This window comes from Leucoraja erinacea, chromosome 3 (assembly GCF_028641065.1).
Source record: "Leucoraja erinacea ecotype New England chromosome 3, Leri_hhj_1, whole genome shotgun sequence".
In the NCBI taxonomy this organism is placed as follows: domain Eukaryota; kingdom Metazoa; phylum Chordata; class Chondrichthyes; order Rajiformes; family Rajidae; genus Leucoraja; species Leucoraja erinaceus.
The window spans coordinates 21,756,098-21,773,469 of record NC_073379.1 but is presented as its reverse complement, the minus strand read 5'-3'; the positions used below and the strand labels follow the sequence as shown (position 1 = coordinate 21,773,469).

The window sequence follows — 17,372 nt, the reverse complement described above, 5'->3', positions numbered from 1 at the left end:
TCCCACTTACATGTTTTTTTCGGCGACTGCCGGCACTCGCCATAGGTCGTTGCAGGTTGGCAAAAATGTTCAACATGTTGAAAATTCAGCAGCGACCAGAAAGACGCTACAACTCTTTGGCCGATTGAGGCGACTGCTCATGACCATATAGGCAACACCCTGGCAACATGTCGCGGGGTGAAGCATGTATGGTCGTGAGGAGTCGCCCAAAGAGTCGTACCTTGTTCTGGTTACCGCTGTTGAAAATTTTCGGCGCCCTGTAATGACCTAATGACAGGGGCCGGCAGTCGCCGAAAAAGTCGCTTTTAGTGGGACAGGCCCATTATAATGCAGAGCCCAGGTTTCAGTGTCGTGACACATGGGACCATGCTTGATGGATGGAAGTAGTTCAGATTGGCATCATGATTGGTGAGCTGAAGGGCCTGTTCCTGTGCTGTACCAGGCCTGTTCTTGTTCCAGAGGTTTCACGACACAAGAAGCATCAGGGAGTATGGGGAGGGAATGAGAAAGTTTCATTGAGACAGATGACAGCCTTGATTGCAATGAATGGCAGAGCAGCTCAAAAATAACCCACTCCTGCTCTTGTTTTCCATGTTTCGCTTTCATCTATCAATAACATTAGGTGAAATAATCCTTTGTTGTGCAGGTTTTAATTGAGGTTTCAATTTGAGTGAGTGATGAGTGGGCTGGTTGTGCTAACATAATTTAAAATAGATGCCTTTTTTTTTCTGACACTGTGGTATAGTTTCTGTAACATCCTCCACACTGTGAACAAGCGACCACAAACAAAGTTGTGCTGAGTGGTGATATTTTAATGCTGAGACTGCCGAACAATTGTCGATGTTTATGACAACTGGATAAATAAGGTCGGTGCTGGTTTAGAGTAACATTTCCCTACAGGCCATGCACATGAAGTGGACAACCTCATGACCATACCCTGAGGTTTGACTGAATAAAGTGACCGACCTCAGGGTCAGCCGACACTGTGACTCAACTACCAGATCTTACCGGCCGCATCAACCTATTTCCTGTAATAGCCAGGATAGACACAAAATTCTGGAGTAACTCAGCGGGACAGGCAGCATCTCTGGAAAGAAGGAATGGCTGATGTTTCAGGTGGAGACCCTTCTTCAGACTGAAAGTCAGGAGAGAGGGAGACAGAGATAAGGAAGTGTAAGGTGTGAGAACGAGGCATCAAAGGAGATGTGGATCCAGGAAAATGTAGAATAGACCATTGTTAGCCGGAATAGCCAACTCTGCACAGCGACTCCCGGCCCCAACCCAACTCTGTCTTCTTCTCATCGAGCACTCATTGCTTGGAGAGGAATTTAGATGCACAGGAGTTTCCTGCTCCTCTACATGAAGAGTGGAAGGCCTGGATACAGTAGATGTGGAGAGGATGTTTCCACTAGTGAGAGAGTCTAGGACCCGAGGCTATAGCCACAGAATAAAAGGATGTGCCTTCAGAAAGGAGATGAGGAGGAATTTCTTTAGTCAGATGGTGGTGAATCTGTGGAATTAATTGCCACAGAAGGCTATGAAGGTCGGTTCAATGGATATTTTTAAGACAAAAATTGACAGATACTTGATTAGTAAGGGTGTCAGGAGTTATGGGGAGAAGGCAGGAGAATTGGGTTGAGAGAGAAAGATAGATCAGCCATGATTGAATGGTGGAGTAGACTTGATGGGGTGAAGGGCCTAATTCTGCTCCATGAACTTATGAACTATGAGATGTTGTCTCAAGAAGGTGGCATCTATCATCAGGGATCCCCACCACCCGAGTCATGCCTACTTTTCGCTGCTACTGCTGGGCAGCCTGAAGTCTCACACCACCTGGTTTAGGAACAGCCACTTTTCCCCCACAACCATTGGGCTCTTGAACTCAGCCGCACAGCCCTAATCCTATACCCACAGTGGAATACTATAAACCACCTCCTACACCACCATGGACTTGGTTTTCTATTGTGTTTTTTACTGATGTCGAGTTTTTTGCACTCTACTTTTACTTTTCACTGTATTGTTGAATTTACATGTAATGTATGTGTAATTTATGTATTTGTGTGTTGTCTGAGCCAATGTGCAAGCAAGATTTTCATTGTAACCGTTTAGTTTAGTTTAGTTTATTATATTGATGTGCACCAAGGTGCAGTGAAAAGCTTTTCTTTGTGTGCTGTCCAGTCAAAGAAAAGACTACACATGAATACAATTAAACCGTCCTCATTGCACAGATAAAGGATAAAGGGTGCAACATTTAGTGCAAAGATATACCATTGAAGTCCGATAATGTCTGATTAAAGATAGTTCCCTTTAAAGTTGTTCCCTTTATCCTGTATCTGTATACTGTGGATGGCTCGATTGCAATCATGTATTGTCTTTCCACTAGATAGACACAAAATGTTGGAGTAACCCAGCTGGACAGGCAGCATCTCTGGACAGAAGGAATGGGTGACGTTTCAGGTCGAGACCCTTCAGCACGCAACATAAGCTTTTCACTGTACCTCGGCACACGTGACAATAAACTAAACTCAACTCAAACTCAATGGTTTCCAATGAGGTAGATAGGTAGTCAGGACCGTACTTTTGCTGAGCACCCAAGTTAACTGTTCCTCAACGTACTTGTTCATGGGACAATAAACTCAACTTGACCTGACCTAATTGCTCTTCCCCTGTGCCTTTCCTTCCAGGGCTATGACTTACTGGTGAATACAATAATACATTTATCTTCGAAACTCCCTTTAAGTCATTAACCTGTGTGGCTTCAATGGACCCTAATTGAATTCATAAGCAACGTGGATTAGAACCCACACAAATAGGAAATGGAGAAACCAATGAGTTATAATGTTTTGGAAAGAACTGCAGATGCGAGTTTAAAGCGAAGATAGACACAAAATGCTGGAGTAACTCAGTGGGCCAGGCAGCATCTCTGGAGAGAAGGAATGGGTGACGTTTCGGGTCGAGACTTCTCTTCAGACTGATGTCAGGGGAGGGGGTGGAACAAAGATAGAAATTAGGTGGAGACAGTAGGACTGGTGGGAGAACTGGAAAGGGGGAGGGGATGGAGAGAGGAAGCAAGGACCACCTGAAGTTAGAGAAGTCAATGTTCATACCGCTGGGGTGTAAACTACCCAAGCAAAATATGAGGTGCTGTTCCTCCAATTTGCGGACTGAGTGGAGGTGTTCAGCTAAATGATCGCCGAGTCTGCGCTTGGTCTCGCCGATGTAGAGAAGTTGACACCTGGAACAGCGGATGCAGTAGATGAGTTGGATGAGGTGCAAGTGAACCTCTGCCTCACCTGGAAAACCTGTCAGGGTCCTTGGATGGAGTCGAGGGGGGAAGGTAAAGGGACAGGTGTTACATTTCCTGTGGTTGCTGGGGAAAGTACCCGGGGAGAGGGTGGTTTGAGTGGGAAGGGACAAGTTGACCAGGGAGTTTCAGAAGGAATGGTCTCTGCGGAAAGCAGAAAGGGGTGGAGATGGGAAGATGTTGGAGGATTATATGCGGTATATGACGGCTGATGGGGTGGAAGGTGAGGACAAGGGGGACTCTGTCTTTGTTATGATTGGGGGGAGAGGGAGCAAAAGTGGTACTGCGGGATATCAAGGAGACCCTAGTGAGTTATAATGTTGTTGAGGCATTAACTAAACAAGGCAATATTCTGGAAATGAATAGCAAATGTCTCGGAAAATCGTTTCAGTTTCCCTTTCTTCTAAAATCTCATTAAGGGAAGGAAATAGAATTTCGAAGTTACTGGCCAGATGTATACAAAATTGCTTTGAATCACCATAATTGAAAATAATCTGAAATATATAAACATGATCGTCTGATTATTAATTAGTCTGGATATGATAATGTGAGTGTTGCTGATATTGTGCTCAGGCAAGGCTTTGTGAGATACAATCACAACCTAACCCATCCTTGTCTGACTAGTGACACTGCAATCATTTAATCAACACCTTGGAACTCAGGATAGCTCAACCACACAGTGGCCAAAATCCCGCAGATATTTCTACAGAAGCAACCTCTCTCTCAGGTGAGTGAAAATGGCATTATTGTTGGTCTCAGAGAGGGATAGATTGGCTGGGAGTTTGGAGAATGCCATATTGTGATTAGAAGAGGAAGCTGGGAGTTTGGAGAATGCCATATTGTGATTAGAAGAGGAAGCTAAGACTTGTCCCCAGCAAGGGCCGGCACAGTGGTGCAGCGGTAGAGTTGCTGCCTTACAGCGCCAGAGACCTAGGTTTGATCCTGACTACCGGTGCTGTCTGTACGGAGTTTGTACGTTCTCCCTGTGACCTGTGTGGGTTTTCTGATTTTCTCCGATTTTCTCCCAAACTCCAAAGACATACTGGTTTATAGGTTAATTGGCTTGGTAAAATTATAAATTGTCCCTAGTGTGCATTGGATAGCGTTAGTGTGTGGGGATCATTGGTCAGGGCGGACTTGGTGGGATGATGGGCTTGTTTCTGCGCTGTATCTCTAAACTAAACTAAACTAAACTAAACTAAACTACACTACATCACTTGGGAGTGTGTGTGGCTACTAATCTCCAACACTCCTCTTAATTCCATCAGCACAGTCTGAACACAATACCCAAGTATGGAGCTAAAAGTTCATATTTCATTCCATCACGTTACAAAATCCCTGGAAGGACCTGCAGTTTTTTTTAAAGTAAATCGCAACAACATTATAAGGTCATAGGTCATGTCATAAGTGATTGGAGCAGAATTAGGCCATTCGACCCATCAAGTCTGCTCTATATTCAATCATGGCTAATTCTCCAGCCTTCTCCCCATAACCCCTGACATAGGTACAAATCAAGAATCTATCTGTCTCTGCCTTAAAAATATCCATTGACTTGGCCTCCACCGCCTTCTGTGGCAAAGAATTCCCCAGATTCACCACCCCCTATCTAAATAAATTCCTCCTCATCTCCTTCCTAAAGGAACCTGCTTTTATTCTGAGGCTATGACCTCTGTTCCTAGACTCTCCCACTAGTGGAAACATCCTCTCAACATCCACTCTATTCAAGTCTTTAAAGCCTTAAAAGATGCATGGAGGCTTTGTCACATATTTATTTATGTTAAAGGATTGTTTTAATTACAAGTTCTATCTACTGAGATCAATAATTTTCTGGAATATAGGGGCAAAATGGACTAGATTTACTAAAGATAAATCTTTAGTATTTAGTGCAGAGTATAAAATGCACATGAAAGTTCCTGTTTGTAACAATACCTGCTGATGGAAACTCAAACACGTAGCGTTTCAGAGATCAGTTCCATCCGTATTTTGATTTCCAATAATCTTTGCAAAGTGATCATGTTTTTAAATTTCCCTTAGTCCCTTAATGAGATGAGGTGTACATTTCTGCATTAAGGGCCTGTCCCACTTGGCCGTCATTTACGCTACAGTCCCGCGCATCATCATACGTCCGCACAGCCGTCTGGAGCGCGTGACGTCATTTGAAGACAGACACAAAATGCAGGAGTAACTCAGCAGGACCGGCAGCATCTCTGGAGAGAAGGAATGGATGATGTTTCAGGTCGAGACTCTTCTTCAGTCTGGTCCCGCTCTGGGAGTAGGAGTGTGAGCGGATCCGGATCTGCAACGGCCGTGAGCCCCAGGCCAAGCTCGGCGATTGTTTGCCTGCTTCTGCTGCTGTTGTGGGTGAGACGTTGCGCCGCGCCAGGGTCTTGGGCCTGTCTTACTTTGGCCGTCAGTTACGCGACAGGCCGGTGGCGAGCGGAGATTTTGTGCAGGAAGAAGTCCACACTCCTCCATATCACTCCATGCACCCGTCCCGTGCTACCCACGCATTACCCAGTACTACCCACACGCTACCCACACGCTACCCACACGCTACAAGGTTGAAGAATTTCTTGAAGCCCAACTGCGCTTTAATGCACAGACGATATAAGCAGGAGTTCACGAGTTCACGAGTTATAGGAGTAGAGTTAGGCCATTCGACCCATCTAGTTTACTGCGCTATTCAATCATGGCTGATCTCTGCCTCTTAATCCCATTTTCCTGCCTTCTCCCCATAACCTTTGACACCATAACCCTTGACACCATTCTAATCAAGTATTTTATCTCTGCCTCAAAAATATCCTATGACTAGGCCTCCACAGCCCTATGTGGCAATGAGTTCCACAGATTAACTACCCTTTGACGAAAGAAGTTCCTCCTCATCTCCTTTCTAAAATCGCACCCTTTTTTCCCCAGAGAGCTGTGAATCTGTGGAATTCTCTGCCACAAAAGGTAGTGGAGGCCAATTCACTGAATGCTTTCAAGTGTTAGATTTAGCTCTTAAGGCTAAACAAATCTTAGGTATATGGGGGAAAAACAGGAAAGGGGTACTGATTTTAGATAATCAGTCATGATCATATTGAATGGCAGTGCTGGCCGAAGGGCCGAATGGCCTACTCCTGCACCTATTTTTCTATGTTTCTATGTTAATTCTGAGGCTATGACCTCTAGTCTTAGACTTTCCACCAGTGGTAACATCTTTTCCACATCCACTCTATCTATGCCTTCATTATTCTGTAAGTTACAATGAGGTGTCCTCTCAACCTTCTAAACTCCTAAATCCAAATTCTAAAGTGAATTTGGGAGCCAAGCAATTTTGCATTCAATATGTTCATAGCACATTCTACATGACCAACAGCATTGCAGTGATTTTGGACACACATAAATGTACAAAGAAAGAAAGAAATATAATTTTCAAAATATATCAACTTTATTATATTTTTAAGACATAATATAAAATTGCATCAAAAGTCCCAAGGCATATAAGCACAATCTATTTAAAACACTGGCATTAGTACAATATATTTACATTTACATCACGTTTAGCTTATTTATGGGTTTTAAAATGTTCATATTTTTGAAATTCTGAGGCGTTGTGCAATAACAGCTCTCTTTACAAACCATAACGGACATCACAAACCATATAGAAAAGAATAGTTGCAGCAGTTAGTTATAATATCCTTTCCGTATGACTAATTGAAATGTATAGTTTTTACTGATTTGCTTAAACGGATTTGCCTTCTCCCCCAGTTTCACATTGTCAATATCATTCTCAACAAAAAAATCCTCTTAATAAGAAAATAAACTGAATATTCCTCCAGGCATTCTTTTTTTAACCAGCTAACCAGAAAAACTTTAAGGATATGCAATGTATTTCATAGTAAACAAATAATGACTGAGAGAAAGTAAAGGTGTATGTGACATGAGATTCAGTAAAGTAAAGAAAAACTTAATTATTTTTGAGTATAACATTAATCTCATAAATTATAGGAAATTCTAGAAGGATTCAGAGTCTGAAAGAATTGCTCCTCTGTTTGCTTGTCAGTATTTTTAAAAATATCGCAAACGATATCTGCATTGATTTCGCATTCCATACAATTCTGCCACTGCTATAATTTGCTAATTGGCCAAGATCATATCAACGTTTTATTAATCATATCAAGCAAGCAAGTTTATTTGTATAGCGCATTTCAGCAACAAGGCAATACAGCTTTACACAAAGCATTAAAAAGCAACCAAAAGCAATTAAAAAGTCATTTTAAAATAGACAAGCTAAATTAGAATAAAACAAGTATAAAATACAAGAATAAAAGTTACAGTGCAGTGTAAGAAATAAATAATTATTTAATTTAATTAAAATTAAAAGCAGCGTCAAACTGAAAAGTCTTCAGCCCCGGTTTAAAAGAACAGAGAGTTGGAGCAGACCTGCATTTTTTACAGAAGGTTGTTCCATATATGTGGTGCATAAAAACTAAACGCTGCTTCTCCATGTTTAGTTCTGACTCTGGGGACAGAAAGCAGACCTGTCCCAGACGATCTCAGAGGTCTGGATGGTTCATAATGTAGCAGAAGATCAGAAATGTATTTTGGCCGTAGACTTTAGAAAGCAACAGTAATATTTTGAAATCAATTCTTAATAAGTCCTTAAGGCTTAAGTAGTCTCCTTTGATTGATCTTCGTGATTTAACCCGTGATTGCATTCTTCTCAAGCCTTTCTCCTAATTAAATGAGCAAGTTCCTGAAGAGTGAATAGGTTTGGGATGTCAGCAACAATTTATTGATAGGCATTGAATGGAGTGGATAAAGCTACAGTACCTTCCAGTTTCACTCCAGAACTCAAATGTGTTTTGACGTTTTCTCAGTTTGCAAAAACATTCAGAAAGTTGATTTGACTCTCAAGTTTCAGACAAATATTTCTTCTGCTCTCCTCTATAATTTGCTTTGGAAAGTCTTGCAGTGCTAAGTGTTTGCACTGGCGTATGGCAAAATTCCACTTGAAGTTGTGAGTTCAGGAATTTCCCCATCCACAAAAGAAACTGATACTTTCCCGTCAGCGGCTGTTTATCCTTGTGATAATTTGTCCGTCAGAGATGTTTATTATCTTGCATTCAATACATCACAACATTTCTCAAAGGTTTTTCTTTGCCGTCAGCTGTGGGGACAGAGCAGTCATTCCAAGGAGAAAAGTCACCTACACACCCAGCCTGGGAGCTTGTTCATTCATTAAACAGTTGGCATTACTCCACACATGTATAATACTGATTGCCTGGAGCCAATTCTGAGGACAGGTGGATCAGTTAAGTGAAAAAGCAACCATTCTTCATCTTGCGTATGGCATGCACAGCTTAAAGTTGTAGGACAACTTGATCTATTTGATCTTATTTGATTGCGCATGCCAGGTTGATTGCATTTGTTGAAACAGGGAACCATGTGAAGGTTGCAATCTTCCACCCCAATCAACCATTGAATACCAAAGATAGACACAAAATGCTGGAGTAACTCAGCGGGACAGGCAGCATCTCCGTCCGGAGAGAAGGACTGGGTGATGTTTATTCCATATCATTGAATAGAAAGACATGATTTCCATCCAGTCTGTGACTGATAAGGGGCCAGGGATGCTTTGCTTAAGAATTAGGATACTGAATGAAATACTTCTGATGGCTAATTTAAAAGTTCACATTCACAGTCTTTTCCCTGAAAAAGGTGCGATTTAATGCTGGGATAACCTAATTGAAAGATCGAGAATTGTCAGTTTCCAAAATAAACTCCAGGCGTTGCATTCACATGATTCCTTCTACTTCAAGCATTGAAGAGTCCATATTCATTTTTGTAAGTCTTGCCTAAAACACAAAGAAAAAATAAATAAATGTGAGTATAACTATTTACTGCAGATTAGTCATACAAGAGAAACCTTGACCCAATGGAATATTTCAGTTCTATTTGTTAAAACAATACCTCTCACTTCTCTTTATCTTGGTAACTCCCCACTAATTAAAAACATAATTGAAGCTACCTCACTGATTTCATTCTCTCTGTGGTTCACGTTCCTTCCAACAATAGTTGTTCAATTGTGGCCTGTCATTTGCTGTAACTAAATATAGGCCACACACCTTTATAAAGTCATAAATACAACTCAAATATCAAGAATGATTACATGACAATAGAGTGCATTTATAAATCACTGACTGTTGCCATGCCAAGAAATATATCTCTGGTGCTTTTTGAAAGATCTGCAAGGTTTACGACTCAGATTGGAGGCGTAACACATTTCCGGGTTGAAACAAATACCCGGTCTACTTAACTTTGATGATGTACATAACTTGTCAGTGTGGCAACATGGCAGCATATTTTATACACCCTGGACAAGAAGTGACCATTAAATGAAAAACAGATGAGAGTTTAGGAGGATTGAAACCCTATTCACTAAAACCTCTCTGAAATGATATTCTTGAAGGAAAATGGGTATAAAAACTATGGGTTGGTAGACAATTTGGAAAGAGATCTGGGGGGTTGGGATACCACAAGCCTAATATGCTGCTACTAATAAACTTTGTCTGCCTCTCCATTCCAATCTCAGATTTTGAACGATAAGGGGATTCAAGTTCCTACTTTGCAGGTGCAGTTATGGGGTCCATGACAATTGCAAAGGCAGAAAGGAAAGAATGCTATTGATCAACTGTGCGATAGACCTTACATTTGGGTGGAGAGAGGTTGGGAGTGGGAGATTGCTATGGTAGGAGGTGGGTGGTGGAAAATGGATGCTGAAAGATCAACCACTTCCAGTTTGCACACAATGTGAATGTTTTTCTTCTGTTGAATCATAATTGCTGATCTATTACTTTCATCGAGTCTGAAGTTCATTATCAAATTGTCCAGGTTATAGGAACTATCACATAACAGAAGTTTGAGAAAAGTTGCAACTCTTCAACACTTCTGCCATGTGATAGGTTGGGAGGTTTGAGCCCATCGGTAATGCAAATATCTGAAGAAGGGTCCTGACCCGATAAGTCACCTATCAGTTCACCAGTGTAGTTTATTGTCACGTGTACCGAGATACAGTGAAAAGCTTTCACTGTGTGCTAAACAGTCAACGGAAAGACAATACATGATTACAATCAAGCCATTCACAGTGTACATATTTAAAAGTGTGGAGCGATTGTAATGTATGGTTTCAGATCCGCTTCTGTGACTGGCACACAAATAGCGGCTTGGGTTGGACGCCATCTTGGAAGCACTAGGAATCCATGGATGCTGTCTGACCCGTTGAGATACTCCAATCATTTTTTGTCTTTCCTTCAAATGTTTTTCCCATGCCCAAACATAAGACCTGCGAGGTTGAATGAATAATCCCATCCTTGCCCAATATCTGCATAAGTACACTTGCCTGCAAGATCACTGGAAAGCAATCGGGAGCAGGAACCTGTCCGATGTTTGCTCCCCGGCACTAAGGGAGTCTGAGGGCTGTTAAACCAGATGAGGGGGCGCTGCAGGGACTGGAGTGCACCCTGCACAAGGAGGACAACACTTTAATATTAGTTTTATTGATTTATTCACAAAGTTATTTTAAAACAAGTAAAACTTTTAAATCTGCCTTGGCTGAGACACATTTTAGTTTACTTTAAAGTTTTGTTTTCCCTTAATAAAGTGATATTTACACAAAAAAGATAAAGTTTGCTGATTTTTTTTAGCACCAAGCCTATCTTTTTGACAAGAGGATTTTCTTTCTGAAGGGTCGTTGGAAAATAGCGTTGAGCAAGATATAGTTCACAAATATACTGTTTAGATTTTTCCTCTGCACTAAAGTATTATTGAATTTATTAGTCAACCAAATATTTAATCGACTAACAATTGTAAATGCACTTCAATCAGGGTAAAATGATTGAAACATCTCAACTCACTAGTGACATATATTTGCAGTTTCGTCATGTTCAACAGTGACTTACCTTTGTGAGATCGTCTTGATTTTATCATGCAGATCAGGATCATAATGATTACAAGAAGAACTATCGAAGGAATAGTGATTGCCACAATGAGGTAACTTCTTCTCATTGTAGTAAATGTAGGAATCTGGTCATTATCTTTTCTTTTGATTTCTAAAGGAAATAGAAGTAGTGATAATTAATCTATGTGCATTTCAAGCTAACTTATGAGCCAAGGCATGAAAAGATTACATTTACTTGTTAACCAGTTTGCTGTAATCTTTTCATAATGTCCCACTGCTTGGTGACAGAGTAGAGAGTCTATGCCCTTGTGAACGATTCCTAACATCACCCTCTCAGGTTTTTGGCTTTTTACTCAATATCTACATTTATTTTAGTTGCTCGTGGAGCTGAATTATTAATTAGAAGAGAATGCAAAATAAAAAGATAGCCTTTTGCTAATTTCATGCATTTTCACCATTTGTCTCATTTTTAATTCAGAGCAGTGTGCACAAAATTATGTGAATCATGACAATGATGGTACTAGTTTTACGAATGCATCAAATACAGTTTGAAATTTGTTGAACAAAATAAATACAAGTGACCTACCTTTAATTTGTAAAACAGCTGAAGTAGACGTGTTAAGTTCTTCAATCCAGAACATGCATAAATATGTTTCGTTTGTCTCAGCCCTTATTCTAAGTATACTTCGTATGTTGTATAGTCCATTGGAGCCTGTAAAGTGGGTGGTATTGGCTGTTTTGTTAAGGTCAGTGCCATTTGCGTGATACCACATGACCTTAGCTAATGGGTACCCAGCCGATTGACAAATAAATTCTGTCTCCGTTTGTTCCTTGGTGTTGAGGGTCTTGATGTCATTATAGGAAGCTGTAAAATAGAATGGAAATGTTTGATTTAATTTGGAATGATGCTACAACTTATTCATAATAAAACATCCAAGACTCTTCACAGAGGCAAAATCAGACAAAATACCATGTCTCAAACGTTAAAGGGATGTCTGGCAGATTACCAAATTCTTGGCTAAAGAAGAAGAGAGCGATAGAAAGATGAACGATGAAAGCCTCCCCCCCCCAAAAGCTCAATAGCTATAGATGGCATTTTGGAATCATTTGTGATCAGGCCTATTTAAAACAGCAGAAAACTTTCTTTCTCATTGATACTTTCTCAAGCTCCTCCTTTTGAGCTTTTGGTTACTATGCAGTTTCCCACCCAATGTCAATGGACAAGAAACCGGTTCAATATCAAGTTGATTATTAGGGCATAACATGTAGACCCTGGTGATGAACATTTCTCACCTTCTTTTACATAGAGTCATAGAGCATGGAAACAGGGACCTCAGGTCAACCTACCCCTTGCTGACCAATATGCCCCATTTATGTTAGTCCCACCTGCCCATGTTTGGCCCATATCCCTCCAAACCTTTGCTAACAGCAGCTGATTCCATATACCCACCACCCTAGGTGTGAAAAAGTTGCCCCTCAATCTTTCCCCTCTCACATTAAGCAATGTCCTCTGGTTCTTGATTCCACTGCTCTGGGTAAAAGACTACCCAGAGTAGGGGAATCAAGAACCAGAGGACATAGCTTAATGTGAGAGGGGAAAGATTGAGGGGCAACTTTTTCACACCTAGGGTGCATCTATCAAATTCCCCACATGATCGTCTCCAACTTTATATGAACACCCCTCAGCCTCCTGCGCTCCAAGGAGTAAAGTATTAGCCTGCACAACCTCTGCTTGTAGCTCAGGCCCTCAAGTCCTGGCAATGTTACCAGGACACGAGGGCCTGAGCTACAAGGAGAGGTTCGGTAGGCTAGGACTTTATTCCTTGGAGTCTCAAGTCTCTGTTCTGTGAGTTCGTGGGATGGCACGGTCCAGATCAAGAACTCACTAGATGTTAAAAATGTATTTTGATGAGAACAATACAAATATGATTACAATTAGCCAGCTAGCTGCTGGAGCAGAGAAGAGGAACAACTTGCTTACCTGTGACTTTCAATGCTGTTTCTTTATAGTCCACCCCGTTGAGAGCAATAATACAGCGGTAGGTCCCTGCATCACTAACTCTCACTTGGGTGATCTCCACTACCGCACGTCCACCGAAGAGTTTATCCATTGCCAGGAACACTCTTTCTCTGTATTCAAAGGACTGGTCCTGGAGCGCTGCTTTCCCATTTAAAAGTTTGTACACCAGTTGAGAAGTTCCATTGTCCAGGATGTGATACCAGTATACCTTTAATGTATTCATGTGGAAATTGGATTCAACTGGAAATATACACTCCATGGTAATGTTATTCCCATACGATGCTGTGTAGGACAATCTAGGAGCAGTGACCATGAAAAGAGCTGGAAAAAAAACAGAACAGAAATTGGTGTTACTCAAATGATCACTAAATAAATGTTAAAGAGTGAATTTCTCTGGAAGTTCTCCTGGCTCCTGGGGTAAGTCCTTCACTGTTGCTGGTTGACAGCTCTGGAAGAATGCCATCTTCCCAAGGTGTCTACTGCTCTTCCACTGGTGGACAACCGGGAGAAAGGCCATGGAAATTCACCCTGTGGTTAACCAAAGCCAACAACTCGTATCTGGCCAGAAAACAGTGTTTGAAATGCAAATGCCTGAGAGATGAAATGGTGGCCATAAATCTACATTAACATGTATTTTGTAGAGAATACATATGTAGAGAGGGTTCTGTGAGACCTTCACTCACTGCTCCCCCTCTGTGATTCCTACAGAGGCCATGCTCATGGAACTTAGACCACGGAACTGCTCCACGACCATGTTTTAACCCGGACTCAATCACCTCTTCCCCAGCCAACAATGGGCCATTGTGGGCTCCAGCCTTCCTTGGCCATCTGTAGCCGGTCCTGCTTTGTTCTGGCCGTTTCTTATCTTCAGATCCCTCCTCTCTACTTTCTGCCTGAAGAAGGGTCCAGACCTGAAACATCACCCATTCTTTATCTCTGGAGATGCTGCCTGACCCACTGAGTTACTCCAGCCCTCCGTGTCTATCTTACTTAAAACCAGTGCTCCTTTTTCATGCACGTTCATGGCATACCAACGTCTCAAAAAAGTTAAACGCCACAATTTTGTTTTCCGACTACATGACACATATATTTATTAATTGCGTGTACTGGCACGTTTCTGTCTGATACTAAAACACTGCTTATAACCATCGAGATAATTCAGTTTTGGTAAATGAAAATATATTCTGACACAAAGTGCTGGAGTAACTCAGCAGGTCAAGCAGCATCTCTGGACAACATGCATAGGTGATGTTTTGGGTGGGACCTTTCTTCAGACTAATGGTAGGAGGGTGAGGTTGGAAGAGAGGAGAGGCAGGACAAAGCCTGGCAGGAATAAGGTGGACATAGGTGAGGGATGTTTTTTACAGGCCTGTATCCACCTGGTTTTTGTCCTGCATCTCCTCTCTACCCCCCCCCCCCCCCCCCCCCCCCCCCCCCCCCCCCATACAATGTTCCGTGTTCAGCGCAATTGCTTTCCACTGTTTTTGTGACCTTGCTGATACAAACAAAATTAATCAAACAGGGGGTTTTCTACCAACCCCCGTGCCCCCCATGCAATCATTCTGAGAAAGGGTCCTGAACTGAAATGTCACCTATCTATGTAGCTTGCAGCTTGTAGGATGCAGCTTGACTCGTTGAGTTACTCTGTGTCCTTTTGCATAAAACCACATCTGCAGTTCCTCGTTTCTTCAGCTGGCAGTATAATCATTCTAAGCCTGCTTCACACTGCATGTGATTGGCATTTATGACTAAATCATGGGAACTTATTTGGTTTTGTCAACAGTTTCATATCTTTTCTCTAAATTTGACACACTGGAAATATTTTAGAACTTTGTTCAGTATATTTGAGGGCTGGGAATTGTTCCAGGAAACTTCTCTCTGGGAATTTCCATCTCCACTGTGAAGACTCAGCAGAGTGCCATGGGGAAGGTAGATGACCAGACGATATTTTCTGCACTTGTTTTATCGTCGCCTGAAGCCTTTTGCTGTGGAGGCCTGAAAGGGGGAACCAGGAGGGGACATCTCTGAAGGTTCTGAGGAGAAGCACAATTCTATTCTTATGCACACCAAGTACTTGCAGCATAAGTTGCTGGATGGTCATCATTGAGCAGTTCAATTAAGCCTCCATTAACCCAGGGATGCTGAAGCTAACTCTGCCCCAACACTCACAGCTTAATATTACCCAAATCTCATTTCACCATTAGGGCATCATGGTGGTGCAACGGTAGAGTTGCTGCCTTACATCACTAGAGACCGGGGTTCGATCCTGATTACTGGTGCTGTCTGTACATTTGTACATTCTCCCCGTGACCTGCGTGGGTTTTCAGTGGGATTTTCGGTTTCCTCTGACACTCCAAAAGCGTACAGGTTTGTTGGTTAATTGGCTTCAATACAATTGTAAATTGTCCCTTTGGTAAATTGTAAATTGTGTCGGATGGTGTAAATGTGCGTGGATCACTGGTCGGCCGTGGTCTGGGTGGGCCGAAGGTCCTGTTTCTGCACTGTATCTCTAAACTAAACTAAACCAGAAATTATATCTGGGATAATTTTGGACTGTTTGATTCATTTTGGTCTGAATCAGCAAGGTCACAAGAACAGCGGAAAGCACGTGCACTGAATGCAGAACATGGTAGCATTGTTTTGCATGTATAGAGCTGTCTTTCCAGGAATGATGTGCATGGCTTTAGGCTAATGATAGTTCGAATGAATCATCAACCAGAGTTCAGAAAGAAGCCACTGAAGTGATTTGCTTCAACTCACACACTTTGTAACAGTTAGATGATATTTTCCATTTTAGACACAAAATGTTGGAGTAACTCAGCGGGACAGGCAGCATCTCTGGATAGCAGGAAGGGGTGATGTTTTGGGTCGAGACCCTTCTTTAGACGGTGTGAAGAAGGATCTCAACCCAGTATGCCACCCATTTCTTCTATCCAGAGATGCTGCCTGTCCTGCTAAGTTACTCCAGTATTTTGTGTCTATCTTCGGAGTAAACCAGCATCTGCAGTTCCATCCTATGCAATGTTTTCATTTTCACTTTGGTTCATTAAGGTACCTTTCTATTGATGAGACACTACTTTGTAAATTCTAAGCTTAATTGCATACCTGTATCCAAGGGAAGATGAGCTCCCAGAATAAACAGTAATGATATTATCTTCATCGTTCCAAAGTTATCTGCACAAAAACACAATATCCAAATCATTAATTATATCATATTAAAGAAATGGTTAACATATGTCTTGTTATTCAATTTAAGCATTAATCAATTAAAATATGAGATTCTTATTAACCTGACCATTGATATGGATGTTACCGGGTTAAAGACAAGAGGGCACAGCTTTAAAGTGAGAGAGACAAAGTTTAAAATAATTATGCTGGGCAAGGTTTTTTTTACACACAGGGTGGTCGGTGCCCAAAAATCGTTGCACTACCTTTTTTCACAAGCCATCCTAATACCACCGCTAAATTCCCATTTAAAGATGGAGTAACCCAGCGGGGCAGACAGCATCTCTGGAGAGAAGGAATGGGTGACGTTTAGGGGCGAGACCCTTCTTCACCCATTCCTTTTCTCCAGAGATGCTGCCTGTCCCGCTGAGTTACTCCAGTGTGTTGTGTCTGTCTTCGGTTTAAACCAGCATCTGCAGTTCTTTCTTACACAAATTCCCATTTAATATTTGTTTCAGTGAATTGTATTATTTATCCCTATTGTTATGTACAGTATCAACCAACTAACTCGCTTTGGACAGCAAGGGGAACGTGCTTCAGACGATGTTAAGGCTCGGAGCAGGACAACAGTCGGCAGTCTGGCTTACCTTCCTCTTCGTTAGCTTGCAATGAACTATTTCCACCAGCAGCGCTTCAACTGTACTGTCGGATGCAAGCCTGCGTTATATACTCACAAAATTTACGGTCACGTTTTGGGGACGTAATCCAATAAACACGTCAGTCAAGGAAAGTCCGAAATAAATCCAAATCAGGGAAATATCAATGTTGTGTAGAGAAACAGACGAGACGGCCCCACAGCAGCGTTGCTTCATTTCCCGGCAGCCGGGACACTCATATCTGTTAAAGGAACTTCAGATGCGGGAAAATCGAAGGTACACGAA

The 17,372-nt window shown here is 41.8% G+C and overlaps 1 protein-coding gene across 3 annotated transcripts; it reads right to left on the bottom strand.

Moving 5' to 3' along the window:
• Positions 1–5,664: 5,664 nt before the first annotated feature.
• On the bottom strand, positions 5,665–17,120 carry LOC129695363 (programmed cell death 1 ligand 1-like). Of its 3 annotated transcripts, XM_055632248.1 has the most exons (6): positions 17,079–17,120; positions 16,372–16,440; positions 13,228–13,587; positions 11,833–12,111; positions 11,248–11,397; positions 5,665–9,144 (listed from the first exon to the last, which is right to left on the bottom strand). In XM_055632248.1, the coding sequence occupies exons 2-6, from the start codon at positions 16,424–16,426 to the stop codon at positions 9,104–9,106; spliced, it is 885 nt and encodes a 294-aa protein (XP_055488223.1). In that variant the 5' UTR covers positions 16,427–16,440; positions 17,079–17,120; the 3' UTR covers positions 5,665–9,103. The 3 variants fall into 3 exon arrangements, with proteins under 3 accessions (XP_055488223.1, XP_055488221.1, XP_055488222.1); XM_055632246.1 differs by lacking the exon at positions 17,079–17,120 and having other exon boundaries at positions 16,372–16,483; XM_055632247.1 differs by lacking the exons at positions 5,665–9,144; positions 17,079–17,120 and adding an exon at positions 10,449–10,809 and having other exon boundaries at positions 16,372–16,604.
• Between the last annotated feature and the right edge of the window lie 252 nt (positions 17,121–17,372).